General features: G+C 37.3%; 1 protein-coding gene across 3 annotated transcripts in view; it reads left to right on the top strand.

Annotated features, from left to right (window-relative positions):
* LOC136850007 (uncharacterized) overlaps positions 1 to 12,760 on the top strand; it is a 142,804-nt gene extending 130,044 nt beyond the window's left edge. Inside the window, exons 12-14 of one of the 3 annotated variants that reach the window (XM_067123555.1) lie at positions 1,329 to 1,412; positions 9,584 to 9,741; positions 10,306 to 12,760. In XM_067123555.1, coding sequence (XP_066979656.1) covers positions 1,329 to 1,412; positions 9,584 to 9,741; positions 10,306 to 10,620 — 557 coding nt within the window. In that variant the 3' untranslated portion in view covers positions 10,621 to 12,760. Of the gene's footprint in view, positions 1 to 1,328; positions 1,509 to 9,583; positions 9,742 to 10,305 lie in introns of all 3 variants that reach the window. The other 2 variants (XM_067123554.1, XM_067123556.1) reach the window with 2 other exon arrangements.
* The last annotated feature ends 1,596 nt before the right edge of the window (positions 12,761 to 14,356 follow it).

Genomic DNA, 14,356 nt, shown 5'->3' with positions numbered 1-14,356 from the left:
CACTTTCTGAAAATGTCTTAGAATAGCGGCACCAGAATTCCCATCTATCAGAAATGACTGAGGATTAATGTATTGCTCTTTCTCATTTTGTCGCAGACCCTCGAAATCCATATGGTAAGTCGTCTTATGGACTTTGAAATGCTTATTTATAGACGCACCAACGCAATCAATAAAGTCATGCTTTAATATCACGGTTACGCTTTAAGGAATGCCCATAAATGCCCAAAAGTTCGTCTGTCGTTCCCTTCAGATGCACGAGACTGCAAACAACCGTCGTATGTCCACAGTTCCATTCGAACGATCCTGCGAATTATCAGGCGATAGATAACCTCTCAATAAAGGTTGTATTACACTTACTATGACATGATTAGCTCCAGTATGCTGGTTCTACGTCGGTATTGGTAACAGAGGAAAGGCGACCTAAGATTCCTATAGGGTCCTAGATTGCTTAACTGATTTTTTTTTTAAGTTCAGGCAGACGTTGCAATAATAACGGTCTTCGACGGATCTGAAATATAAAGATTTTTGTATTAAAATGCAGTTTCTGAACACATTCCCAGATTATCATGACTAGGTGTAATTATTGTGCAGAATCTCTTTTTATTTTTTTTCAGTTTTCATTAAGACTCCATCACGTTTAGAGAATAAGTATGTGGAAACGAAAAATAAATTTTGAAAATTATGTAGTCTTACGAAGACGATGGAAAGGGCAAACCACCGAGATTAGATTAACAGTTCAAGTTACCGGGCAATGCACTTGACTGTTTGCTCTATTTCTTTCACGTTGTGCACCAGTGGCCTCTTGTCAGCTGAGAAGAATCTGTCTTAGCATTTTTGTCACAGTACAGCAACAGTGTTTAACAATCACTTCATGTATTAACACAAGTATAGCTATGCCACTGCTTGTACCCTCTAAGCACTGCATTTGGTTCTATCGGGACGACTGTACTATTGCACTATCTACTCACTGATTTTCTTCGTTCATGTGATTACCAGCGTCTCTCTCAAAAATGAATTTTATTTATTCGACGTTACTAGAAGCTATCGCACCCATATAAACAACGAGTCCTGTATTCACGAAGTTCTTAAACGTCTTTGAAAGTAGGATATGCCCTTGTGCCATTAATGTCAGCCGCATATAATTGTCAATAATCTTCACTGTTCTTCATTTTAATGTTCAGGTCAGCCCCAGGTATTTTCCTGTAATTTGTGTCCCCAAGGTAATCAGTCATCTATTACAGTAGTTTTCCACTGGCTAAAGTATCCCCCGTGAGGGCTAGGGCCCCATTTTGTATATCACCTCCCCAATCTTCTTCCTGTGGCACCAGTGACGTCATCAGGATCTCGCAGTCAGCTGAACGCGGATTCTTTGCGGCTGAATGGGAGCACCTCTTCGCAGCGGGACATGAACGGTTCGGAGGCTACTCTAGTGAACACCGACACCTCTGCAGGCGTAGTAGGAGTAGCAGGAGGAGTTGGTGGTGCTGGAGGTGGAGTAGGAGGAGGAGGTAGCCGCGCCGACCAGTCTAGTATCCCAGTAGAACCTGCATCCCGGCCTGGTGCGTGATGACACAAATCTACGGTCAATTCCAGTTTGGCTTCACCGTCCAGTTTTGGCGCCTTTCTTCGTCTCAGGAGAGAGAAGGAAAACAATTACATTCTGTCCCATTTTCCCTCCAATATACTCCCACAGAAATTGATCATTTTTCCCTTTAGCCAGAGTTTTGTCCAGTTCAGGTAATCTCTGTGTATTACACTGAAAACAATAGGTCTCGATGATGTTAACTGTCATTTTCTGAGCGTGTTTCAGAAGCCTCCCCCAATGCCACATTACAGTAAATGAAGAGCAAGTATCTCTCATTCATTCTGCGACTTCCACCAGTAGGTCAATGATAGGTTAGAAGACTTTCTTTGCCTTCAGTACATCAAGATTGAACACAAACTAAATCCGCCAAGCTGGAGTTGACCGCAAGTGTACTGTCAAGCCTTGCTAAGCATCGAATCAAGCGGTTGTTGAAGCCTGCTCTTGGTCATTAACAAAAGCACCACAGAGGGTGAACGTGCCGCAGCTTCTTTGCCTGAAAACCAATAATGCTGGCAATAACAAGGACCATTTTTGTGGTGGGCCTGTAGCCTTTGAAATCAACCTCTCTCTCTCTCTCTCTCTCTCTCTCTCTCTCTCTCTCTCTCTCTCTCTCTCTCTCTCTCTCTCTCTCTCTCTCTCTCTTCTGTGTGCTTGCATTTAGAAAACTTATTAAATCTGCTTGTCGTATCACCTTCCGCAGATATTTCCATCTATTAATTTAGGGGTCTAAACGCCCTTATCATTTTAGCCATTTTTCCAAACTGAGAATATAAGATTTTTATATACTTTCTAGTCAGGTCTATTATTAATTTATATTTATTCCGACTCATTGTAATGCAGACTTCTTATTACACAACTTGTCAGAAAATACAAAAATCATGTTTTTTTTTCTATTTTGTTACATATCTTGAATGGTGATTCATGACGACATAATGGTTTTGTTTATGTGGTAAACACGTCTTCCAAAACAAGACTGTGGCTTGGGAATTTTGTCTACAATCCTTCTACACATTTTGGGCAAAGTTTTACAGCTTTCATGATTCACTTGACCAAATTCGTTTTAATCGGAGATAAGAAACAAAAGTATCAAAGATTCTGTGAAAAAAAAACAAGAAGCCAACTGAGTAAATTGACTTCCCTTTCGGGCACGGTTTCACAGCAGCCTTGATTCACGAAATCGTAATGCTTTTCAACGAAAGACATTAAAGTGAGAATTAGCGCAGTGTCAGAAGACACGAAAGCAACTTCGATCAGAAACTGAATCCAGTGTTAGCAAGGCTTGACAACTGCCAGTCCATTCCTAACTGATAGTCGTCCCAGGAGGACCGGTCAGCGCTTCATGGATTGATTGATTGATTGATTGAGAGTAATCTGGCGTTACACTGCTTGGGTCACTGACGCTGAAATCAGCTCTTCATCAGGTCTGGTTTTCTTTTGGGAAATCTTTGAGTAGCTCTCTCTCTCTCTCTCTCTCTCTCTCTCTCTCTCTCTCTCTCTCTCTCTCTCTCTCTCTCTCTCTCTCTCTGGTCTTAGTTATGAAGCTTGGTTATTCTTGGCAATAACAAAGGGTTCATAATCATCATATGCCCGTTTTCATCAAATATTATTGTATTTAAATATGGCTGCGAGAATTTTGTATATTTTACTTTTCTTCTTATTCTTCTGCCCTTTTACGTTGCCGTAGCCTAGCATTCATCTTCTTATCTTCCTCGCCCTTTACATTTTGCGTATCAAGTGCTGGAAACGGTATATTTCACATTTGTACGCCACTGGAATGCGGTGACATGAGATTGAGTGTGTAGGGAGTTAAAGACCATTTTTGCCATCTTTATGTTTTTTTTACTGTTGTGTCTTAATGCACACACATTTTCTGCTTTTTTTTTATCTCTTCATGCACACACATTTTCTGGGTTATCACAAAAGCTGAGAATTGTAACAATAACATAGATAATCTTTCATTCCTCATTTGCCTGTCATTGTTGAAAAACATTGGCAAGGTATTTCTGTGTTGTAGAACCGCACAGGAGTTAAGGATCGATAAGCTTATACCAGCTTAGCATTTCAGATAAAACTTGCCAGAAAGTTTGTTTTTTGCTTCTCTACGTCCATGACTAGGCTTTGGAGTTTTCTGCACCCTTCCCTGTCCTTTGAGTTCTAAAACATTCTTTATTTCTTGCGGAGAATCTGTCGCTTACCGTTTTTTGGTTCCATCCAACTTTTGGCCAGGGCTAGGTGATGTTGAATTATTGATTAAATACTGCAAACTGACCCTGAAACTATTAGCATCAACAGGAAAGACCTTTAATATAGTGCTACTGTGTGCTAATCTGCTGGTGATGGTTAAGGGGATTGTCTCACATAACCATAAAATAAAATCTTGCTCTGATCTGGGAGAAATACTGCTTGGTTATTCTGGAGTGTGTGTGTATAATTTAAACAGTAATTCCTGCCCCTTCTACAAAGACTTGACCAAAACTCGTATATAATTTATCTTACGTGTCAGTGCTAGAGAAGCTGTATAGTAAGTATATTATATATATATATATATATATATATATATATATATATATATATATATATATATATATATATATATATATATATATATATTATGATACTGAAGTGAGCTTCCTTTTTTAATCTCGAGCCATTTCGTCTTTTACGTTAGATACAGATCCCCCCTACCCCATCCACCTTTTCTGTGCCGAACGTAGGATGAAACTTATTTAGTCCTTACACTTGACAAAGTAAGTTCATTCATTTCTAACCTTATCGAGTCAAGTTATATGCTAATAATTAAAAAAAAACACAGCAGCTGATGCCAATTTTGTATACCCCTGATGCCCATACCTTCACATTTTCTGTAATGCTCCTTCTGCCTTCCTTTATTGTTGTATAACTTCCTCTTTTAGTCTTTCATCCATTTTGAACTTTATTGTGACCCAGTGCCGTTGACACCAGTCTCCTAAAGATATGTTGCAAGCATTAAGTATTTTTTACCAAGGCTGGTCAGCCCAGAGTTCATTGGTGTGCTTTTTAAGACCGAGCTGTAATCATTACCCTGGGAAGACTATCAGAGTATTCAGTCTTTTGAGAAAGACTTTTTATCATTTCTAGTGTCTGGAAATACATTTGGTTAGGTTGTTGTCAGAACACCACTTGATAGAGCTATGAACAACGTAGTTTTAAGATTTATATTGCCATTTGTCTCCTAAATGATGATGACATGATGGAAATGTTGTTCTTATTTGTTTACATTCCCTTTTTTGGCAACAATTCTCTTCCAAAAAGCTTCCGGACCTGTTCTTTATAGAATGTGTAGAAGATTTGCTGAGAGCAAGTAGTACTATCTGCAAAATAATTAAAGCAGGATAAGTCTAAGCCACCATGTTTTGGTCGAGTTTCTTGCTTACTAACACAGAAACTCGACATCAAGTGCAAACGTTGATTAGTATTGATCTGTCCTTGTACAACCCTAGAAGTTCTCTGCGTAAAAGTAGGCATGACTGTTTTTATTGTGCTTGACATGTAATAGAGAACAACTAGTGGAGTTCCTATATAAACAATGATCCTTTAGTACCTTCCAGCACCTGCTCATGTGTGTTTGCTGGCCTGTGACGTATCACTTCCCAAAAAGACCTTTTTGCCGTTGGTTCTTTGCATTGTAACTGAACTATATCCAAAATTCTTAAAAGATTTTTCACCTCGTCTCGCCCATCTCTCATCTAGTGGAGATATGGAATACGAGACATCTGAGTCAGCACTTTTGTCATTTCAAGACCCACAGAGAAATTTCAAAACAGGTCTTTTGCTTTACTGAAAGAAGTTGAAGATTGTGTGTGGTCGTTCAAGTCTTGCTGTAAACCAATTGACTGGCATCAAAAAGCAACCAGCGGTTTCTCACACATACACACAGGCATGTCGAGTTTGCAACCGTAGAAACTTTAGCTTCGAAGCAGCTGCTGTAGGGTGGAAGAAGGGTAGAAGAAGAAGACAAGTGTCCCTAGCAATGTTTAGAAGAGAGCTTGGCTTTTCCACCTGCTAGAGTAGATGGTAGAATTAAAAGATTGGATATTGTGGTCTGTGTCTAACGCTGTGGTGTGGCAGGTTGTTCACAAGAGTTACTTTTTCCATTTTAATTTTAAGACGATTATATTGGCCATGGCTCAAGGAGTTCGGGCGCAGTGTTACACTCTTATTCATGTGAGATTTGAGGTTTATTTTCTGCCCTTGTGCAATTTATAATTCATAACTTCACAATTAACAGTGGCCAAGTCTTCATCAGTTAGGTACATTCATTGCCATGTAATAAAAGTACTACCTTCAATTCTTGTAACTATGAATTCTCACTCTTATGTTTGAATTCCCTTTATCAAGGTAACTGGGGTATTATCAAATGAATCGCTCGGCAATAAGGACAATAAAATTGACATTATACAGAATTGTATTCCATAACACTGATCAAACTCCTTGAGCCATACCTATACATAGTTAAGTTAAGCTTTAAATTGCTATGGAATAGAACAGCTTAAGTTAAAGACATAGTTGAAATGTTTTCTTTTCTCATAAGCTAAATAGAATTCTCTCTCACACGGACACTCAAATACTGGTGAAATACAGCCAGGAAGACATCTTAACACTCGCAAATAATCAGACAAAATTGAACAGGTGATATATTTCTCAGTGTGTGGCATGCAGTTAATCCCATATATCTAAGTCGATGGATGATTTAAGAGCAAAAATGGTTATGTTACTCTTAGTTACAAAGCTGTTTTCCTGAGCAGTTCGTTCCTCTCTATTCCTCAGTTTTATTGTCCGAGGTAAACTCTCTCTCTCTCTCTCTCTCTCTCTCTCTCTCTCTCTCTCTCTCTCTCTCTCTCTCTCTCTCTCTCTCTCTCCGTTTTATTTTATAAAGAATCATTCTCTCTCTCTCTCTCTCTCTCTCTCTCTCTCTCTCTCTCTCTCTCTCTCTCTCTCTCTCTCTCTCTCTCTCTTACCCTGGGTTCTGTATTTCAATATCAAACGTTTTAATTTCACATTTCTTTCACGTGTTTAGCAGCGATAATGATAGTTATCTTAAATATCAGTTATAGCAAAGAACACTTGAATAAGATAAAGATATTGTTTAAAAAATGTCTGTATAGTAAATTTTCATTGGACAGGAAAATCTTGGGTCACGAATCGCATTTTGAAGTTTGAGTTCAGTGATGATTTTCACTGCAGAGTATTGGATTAACTGTATAGCCACATGATTAAAAAAAAAAAAGCTTTAAACACCAGCTCATACAGAAAAATTGGCCGAAGCTTCCCGTAGATCATAGTGTTTCTCCATATTATTAATAAGGCGTAAGCTCATAAATTACTCATCACATGTCTTTTTTTCTCAAAAAACATTGTTTTCTGCAGTTTTTTCTGCAAACAGTGATAAGCATTATTTTTTTGTAGATTATTTGCTTTTTTCTTAGCTGCAACACTTTTTGTATCACACACAGACACGTTTTTCTCTGTATGTATTCAACACGATATGCACAAAACACTTGAGTTAATTACACTTTTTTTCCTTCTACATGCGGAAGGTGACCAGAAGACATCTAAATTATCAGGTCTCAGACTCATTTGAAGCATATATGAGATAAAGTACAGATAATTGTCTCCAGAGTCTGCAGTCAGCTCATTTTCAGTAATCGCGTACTATTTGCATGTTTGGGAGATTTTTTTACATTTTTTATTCATTTTTTTATGTTCTGCACTTGTAAGCCTTATCTCAACGTTGCTGTAATTAAATACACCTCATTTGCTTAGCAGTGAAAATTAGTGTGTAATAGATTTTTTTTTCGAAAAGTTATATTCAGGGCACATATGCCTTCATGGTCTTTCCAGAATTCAGGAGATATGAGAGACATTCTCTCCAAAAATCCTGATTAATGGGGTCCAGATGAACGATGGAAATAAGACTTTTGAGTTGGTGGTGCTCTTAAACTAAGTGATGATGATGAAGATAATATTTGGTGAAATTATTTAAATTTTTATAACCACCTCAGAATCAGGATTTCAGCAAAGTTTATTCAATTTTTACTGCATCTCTAGTTTTTTAAACATTTACATATTTTCTGGAGACCCCGAAATATTATAACTCAAATTTAATTTTCATTTCATGTATTTTCTTATAGTTCTGAATAACAGAAAAGATTATTTCATTCATTTTTATCTTTAATGGCATTTTCTCCCAGAATGAGGCATTTAACTTCATTGTTTTTGTCTAATGTTGATTTATACATGCCATCATTTGATGTATGTATGTATGTATGTATATATATATATATATATATATATATATATATATATATATATATATATATATATATATATATATATATATATATATATATATATATATATATATATATATATATATATATATATATATATATATATATATATATATATATATATATATAATATATATATATATATATATATATATATATATATTATTTATATATAATATATATATTATATATATACATATTTATATGTGTACAGTAAATAGGTATATATAAAAAGCCACCTACCCTCCAAAAATGCAAATTTCCTACATGATTACGGTTCATGAGCTGAGAAAATAGTGTTTTTTATTCTTATGCTTCTCCAAGAATCACAGTTCATCAAGGTGCCTCACTTTGTAGAGAGTAATTTTGATTCAAGTAATTGTGTCAAGGAAAATCTTTTTCTTTCCTCACAACATTTTTGCAATGACAAAATTCAGAATACATTCAGACAATATAAACAGCACCTCAGTTACTTTTATTTTCTTGTGGTTATGGTGTTCTCATTTTTCATAATTTTTTTACATTTTTTACGTAGCTGTGTGTCTTTTTCATTTCATTTTGTGACTCCTTTTCATTTCATTTTGCCTCTTCGTTATTCCGTTATTTCTCACAAGCAGACATGTTTCGAAAAAGCATCATGAACTACAACAACCTCGCCTAGATCACAGCCTAATATATGTTCATACGACCAAATTGATTTTGCTTCCGAAAAAAAGAACGGAAAAAAATTTTTCACTGACCAGAACTAAAAATTTTAACTTTCAGTCTCCGAAAGATGAATTTGATCTATATATTAGGCCTCTAACGCTAGTCTCTTCAGAACATCTTAACATTGGCCGCCACGTAGCATTCTGCTTGGGGGCTGTGAATGACAGCCTAAATAAAATTCATAAATTAAGAAGCTTTAAAACACACTATTAGGTCGCTTTGATTTACAGTGTTTTACCTGAAGACCATTCCCTTTTCAAAGAGCTAGAATGGAAATTTCAAAATGTCTAAATTACAGTCTTGCATAATCAGTAGCTACGGGTAGGAAGAACTTGGTAAACATAAGTTGCAAAAGTGATCATATCCTTTAAGATTAAGGAAAGACTTCTATGATCTGATTATTATCATTGAAAGGGAAAAGGTACATTCTCTATAGGCTTTTTCAATTGGTTTAAACCACAGAATGTTACTGGCGCATCATCTCTGTGAGCTCGGTGAGAATTGGGGATTTTGCAGGACTCGCTAGTGTTGCAAGCGAAGGTTGGAAGACGCAGAATTTCAAGTAATTTAAATTCAGTGATGATGAACTTTTATGATTATTCGATCTTCCCTTAATCCGTGAGGTAGCATAGATTTACTAGAAACAGCAGATTTTTCTTAAAGGTATTTTAAAATTTTTAAAAATCTTCAGTAATTAGTATCTTTGCCAAATAGCCTCGAAAATGGAAATTCCAATGGAACGTTTTCGTATTTTTGTTAGCTTCAAGGCATAAGGAGTAATGATATGCTTGCAAATGAACTAAACCGAGTCCTGGACGCCTCACTTACCCGTGCTTTGTCCCTCTCCCAGTCATCCTCATCCACAGACTCGAGGAAAGCAGTTGTTGGCGCTGAAGAAGTGATGTCAAGAGCTTTAATAAATGTCCTTTTCTTTTTCGTGTTTTTTCCTTGGATCTGTTAGAAGTTAGAGGGAAACCAGGATCCCCGGGCCATCTGCTTCTGCACATTCACCAGCTGCGACAGTACCAGTATCGGTCGGTGATTCTCCCCTACGAGAGGCGAGAGTACACGTTCTGTTTGGGCGGCGTCACTATAGACATGGAACGCGGTGTTCTGGAGGTGAGCTCAGTTAAAGACGTTACTGTACTAGGACGCTTCCTTCTTGCACCGCTTTGCTGCATCTCAGTCAAAACGCTAGACTTTTTAGTGCCCTGTGTTTGAAAGACTCTCGAGTTCTTCCCAAAAGGAGAATAATAATTATCTAATTTTTGTGGGTATTGTCTCAAATGCTCCCTGATATTCACTACCTCTCTTTTTAAGATCTGTGCAATGACATCCAACCTTTAGTCCAGCCTATCTGCGATTTTGCTATCCCTTTTTGTTTATCACTGGGTTGTGTTTTTCCATAGCCTCAAGAAGGCTTAAGCCATCATGAGAATACATTCTGTCAAACTGTTTTATAACTAATTACCAAAGTGCAATGGCACGTTGCTGTAAATGGAGGTATCCAAACATATTCTTTCGTTATTCTTGTGTAACCTCATTTGTAGATTCAAGATTGCATCAGCCATATTGAAACTCCTAAACATAACTCATGTTTGTAGTGTATCAGAGACATACCGTGTCATTATCACCGTAACCATAAGCTCCGGTTGTGTTCAAACGTACCTACCCCTCCTGCAGGTGAGCATGGGCAATCCTTCTCTGGTCGAGAACATCCTGTTGGCCCTGAGCGCAGCCGTTCTGCACGTGCTGTGTCAGCCACGCCCAGATCGTCCCGTCATCGGACAGACCAACAGGATCCCCGTTGAGAAGCTGAGCCTCTTACACGCCCTTGGCTACTACGCCGACTCCACCCCCCACAATTCATTCCTGAGATCCTGCACTGGAGACGGATGCGGTGGATGTGGGTCCTGCGGCGGATGTGGAGGCTGCGGGGGCTGCGGAGGCTGTGGCGGATGTGGAGGATGCGGTGGCTGTGGTGGCTGCGGAGGTTAAAGAGCGCCGGCGCTAGGGATCTCCATCGTCTGCTGTTTTTTCCTTTTCTTGTAGGTCTATGTGGATGTGTAGGCCCAAGAAACCGTCTCTAATAAGCCCTGCCGGTGAGATCTTTTCTAAACTCATCAGGAGCATCTTCTTTGCATTCCTTCTCAAGGAATCCTACACCAGAAAGCATCTCAAGAAAGAAGAACGATTTCTACCTGAAGAAAATATTCGTAACTGGGCTTCCGAACTCAGAAGGGTGGAAACCCACAAGAAAACAACAAAAAGTCATGCTCTCTTCTCAAGGTTTCTCCAATAGCCAAAGATTTGTGCAAAGCTATAACTTTTTTTTTTTTACATATACGTATTCCTCAAAGACACGATGGTGAGAATTTGAAATCCTATAATCTTGTATTTTTCATTTAAAGACTTTATAAATGCATATAAATACTGACATACATATATTTTGAGTAACAGCCGTGATCATCTGGAGGTTCCGCGGGTCTCTAGATCATCAGAAATCACTCACGTGGTTAGGTGGAAGGGATAGAGAAGCATTCTTCTTCTTGCTGGATCCCCAAAACCAACGATACTGAGTAACCGGGATCAATAGAGTTCGGGATTGTGTTCGTGAATGCACTGTAGGTTTTAAGCACTCTTCTTTTTTTTTTAATCATGCCTCTGGTACTGTATCGCAGATTTGCCCTTAACAGCGTTACGGAATACAGAATGAAGTGACCATCTCAAATTGCTCTTCTTTACTGTTGGGTGGCCCTTGTATTAGTAGGCTTACTGGGCATAAACTTTTCCAAGTCTTTTTTTTTTATATGTAAATGGATACGCGGAGTTCGCATCAAGTTCTGACGAACTATGCCAAAGGGGTCTTAAAATCTGCATCGCACAAAGGGACACATCCGGGATTTATAGCTACACGTGAACAGGTAGTTCTCAATAATACTTTGTGAATAATAAAGGAATAAAGTGTGTATATCTCCAATGCCAAATTTACCAGGGCTAAGTTTTTATTACCGTAAGCACTTGGTTTTATTGTGAAGGTACTGTAAATGTAAAAATCTTACTGCACAACAATATTCTACCCTCTGGTTGTTCTGGGCAACTTCGGTTAGTTCACGTCTCATTCCGTTAAATAGGAAAAAAAAATCCTTTTCTGAATTTACCCACCGCTACATACTTGTATCAGAAAATGCCCGTATGATTTACGTTGTAAAATGCTTCTAACAGACGGTAAACATTCGTTCAACGTACGTGAATAAGCAATCGCGAAAACATTGATGAATGTTTTCTTCAGTCTAGTCTCGCAACATCCAGCTGAAGCAGTGCAATTGTGATGACGATTTTGTATTGAACATACTGCAATTGCAGCAGGTCTCGATGATAGCAGTAAATGTACGTAGCAGCGACACAGCAACCAAATTAATTTAAGCGAGTTAGCTATTGTAGACATTGCAGCAACGCGTAAAGCAGTTCATGCAAGACGACTTTTCTTTTACAATTTGACTTCTTTTCTACCAGAATAGGATTTTAGACCAGTACAACAAGTTTCTTGAAATTCAGGGCTTTGGGGTTCGTTTGGGAACCATCGGGAACAAACGACGGTCAGTCTCGTCCGTGACGCGCTGTCACGTGACCAGTCACGAAATTGAAATGGTAACAAGATGCGTCGTTTCATAATCCATAAGGATCAGGATTTTTTCAGAACTTTGAGTCGTTATCATTGATTTTCGACCCCAGAAAAGGTGGGTCGGGAGATCAGCTATTTCTCATCCAATTTGAATGGCATTTTCAAGTTGCATCAGTAAACAGTGTGAATAAAATTACTTGTACTTGCGATATTTCCTTCACTGCATGAAGATAAGTTTCTTATCGTTCTCTCGTCATTCTTCAAAATTTCAATGTTGACGAGCTAAAACGTCATTGACAAAAAGCATTGCATTTGAAAGTCTTGGAAAGTCCGAAGTCAGTTTGTACAGCTTTGATCGGAATTTTCGTTTAAGATCAGTGTAATGTTAATGTGGACTATTTTCAACTTGCAATGCAAACGAAGGAATTGTAGTACACTACAAAAGAAGAAAACACAAGGTAACAAAAGCTTTTGTTTGTTCTTTTGATGTTTTCTCGAATGACCTTCATTGCCCTGAATGACCATCTTGTATGACCATCTTATAAAGTATGATATATATATATATATATATATATATATATATATATATATATATATATATATATATATATATATTATATATATATATATATATAATCATCAAACAATATATATATATTTTAACTTTTTAGAAAACGTTTGTACCCAAGAGGAATGACTTTGATGAAAATCTTCTTGATTTAATCGTAGGCAAAAGCAAACTAGGAAAAATATTTTGAGAGTTTAGAGAAATGTTTGTATCACAATAGTTGCTCACTTTATATAATAATAATGTTAGAAGCTTATATAAATATATAAAAGTTTATCTATGTATACATATACACACACATAAACACAGTCTTCTGTATATAGGATGTAGTTTTGTATATCAGGGGTAAACGTAAGGTGTTATATTTTTAAACTGAAAACAAAAGAAGAGAAAAATCGTGTTTGTTGTTTGGGCCTCATCCGCGGGAAAATGTTGCTCGATGAACGATAATAGATATTTTTAGTTGCGGAAAATAAATAATTCAGTTGTTTCTAAATCGTCAGTGCAAGAATAATTCATTTCGTAGTACTTTTTGACATTTCTTTAAATCTTATGTAGGGATAAAGAAAATGTTTTAATTTTACCGATCTGTGTTGATCTATAGATTTCGTAGTGTCTTCTTCAATCCCGCAGTTCTCCTGCGTATGCGTATAGGACCAAACATCATCGTACCGGTAACCACCAGAACTCTCTTACTTCTGACCCGAAGTGTTAATGGGGGAAAGAAAGGTTGCTATTTTTCTAACGTCGTGTATTGCAAAAGGTGAAAAAACACTCAAATTTTACGAAAGTATTTTGTCTTATCAAAAAGAGTCAATTTGTCCGTTTGTGGATATTTTTTGCAGATTGTAAAAGCGAATCGTCGATTAGCCGAACATATGTTCTTGTGTATAATAAAAAAAAATGAGAGGAATTATATTGGGATACTTTATATTAAAATGCGTTCATGAGAGATTAAACGTTAACTGTACATTTTCACAATGTTTTTGAACAGCTGTGACTCCTCCTTAAACTGTTCAAGCGAGTATTTTGGAACGGCAATTAGTCTGGTATTCATTGCTAGCGTGCTGAAAAACATTATCAGCTCAAGATAAACTGTGTGCTCATGAACTGTGAAAAAAAAATAACTTGAACTAATCCATTTTAGAGTATTTTCCAAGAAATTATCTCTCTAAAAAGAACCACTTCAGACATACACATAAACACATTTACAAATAAACCGTCAACGCAAGTTCTGTCTGTCCCTCTAGCAACATTTCATTGAAACTTGTGTACATCCACATTGCGGTTTCAGGGCTCATTTCAACCAGTCGGACACAGTAATTACACAAACACACTTGGTTACTTGTCACAGAATTAAACTTTGCGAGGAACTGTGGCGGGCAATCATTCCTCGAACGAAAGTACAGCATTTATAGATTGAAAAATGCAGTTAGTTTGAACAGATAGATTGAGTTGTCCCAGTGCCATAATAGGTCTTGATCTTTGTAACCTGCAAATGAAATTGTTAGTTTTTATTTGTTAACTAACCTCCCTTATTT

This window comes from Macrobrachium rosenbergii, chromosome 21 (genome assembly GCF_040412425.1).
Source record: "Macrobrachium rosenbergii isolate ZJJX-2024 chromosome 21, ASM4041242v1, whole genome shotgun sequence".
Lineage (NCBI taxonomy): Eukaryota > Metazoa > Arthropoda > Malacostraca > Decapoda > Palaemonidae > Macrobrachium > Macrobrachium rosenbergii.
The sequence above is the reverse complement of the archived record's forward strand: the minus strand, read 5'-3'. Positions and strand labels throughout refer to the sequence as shown.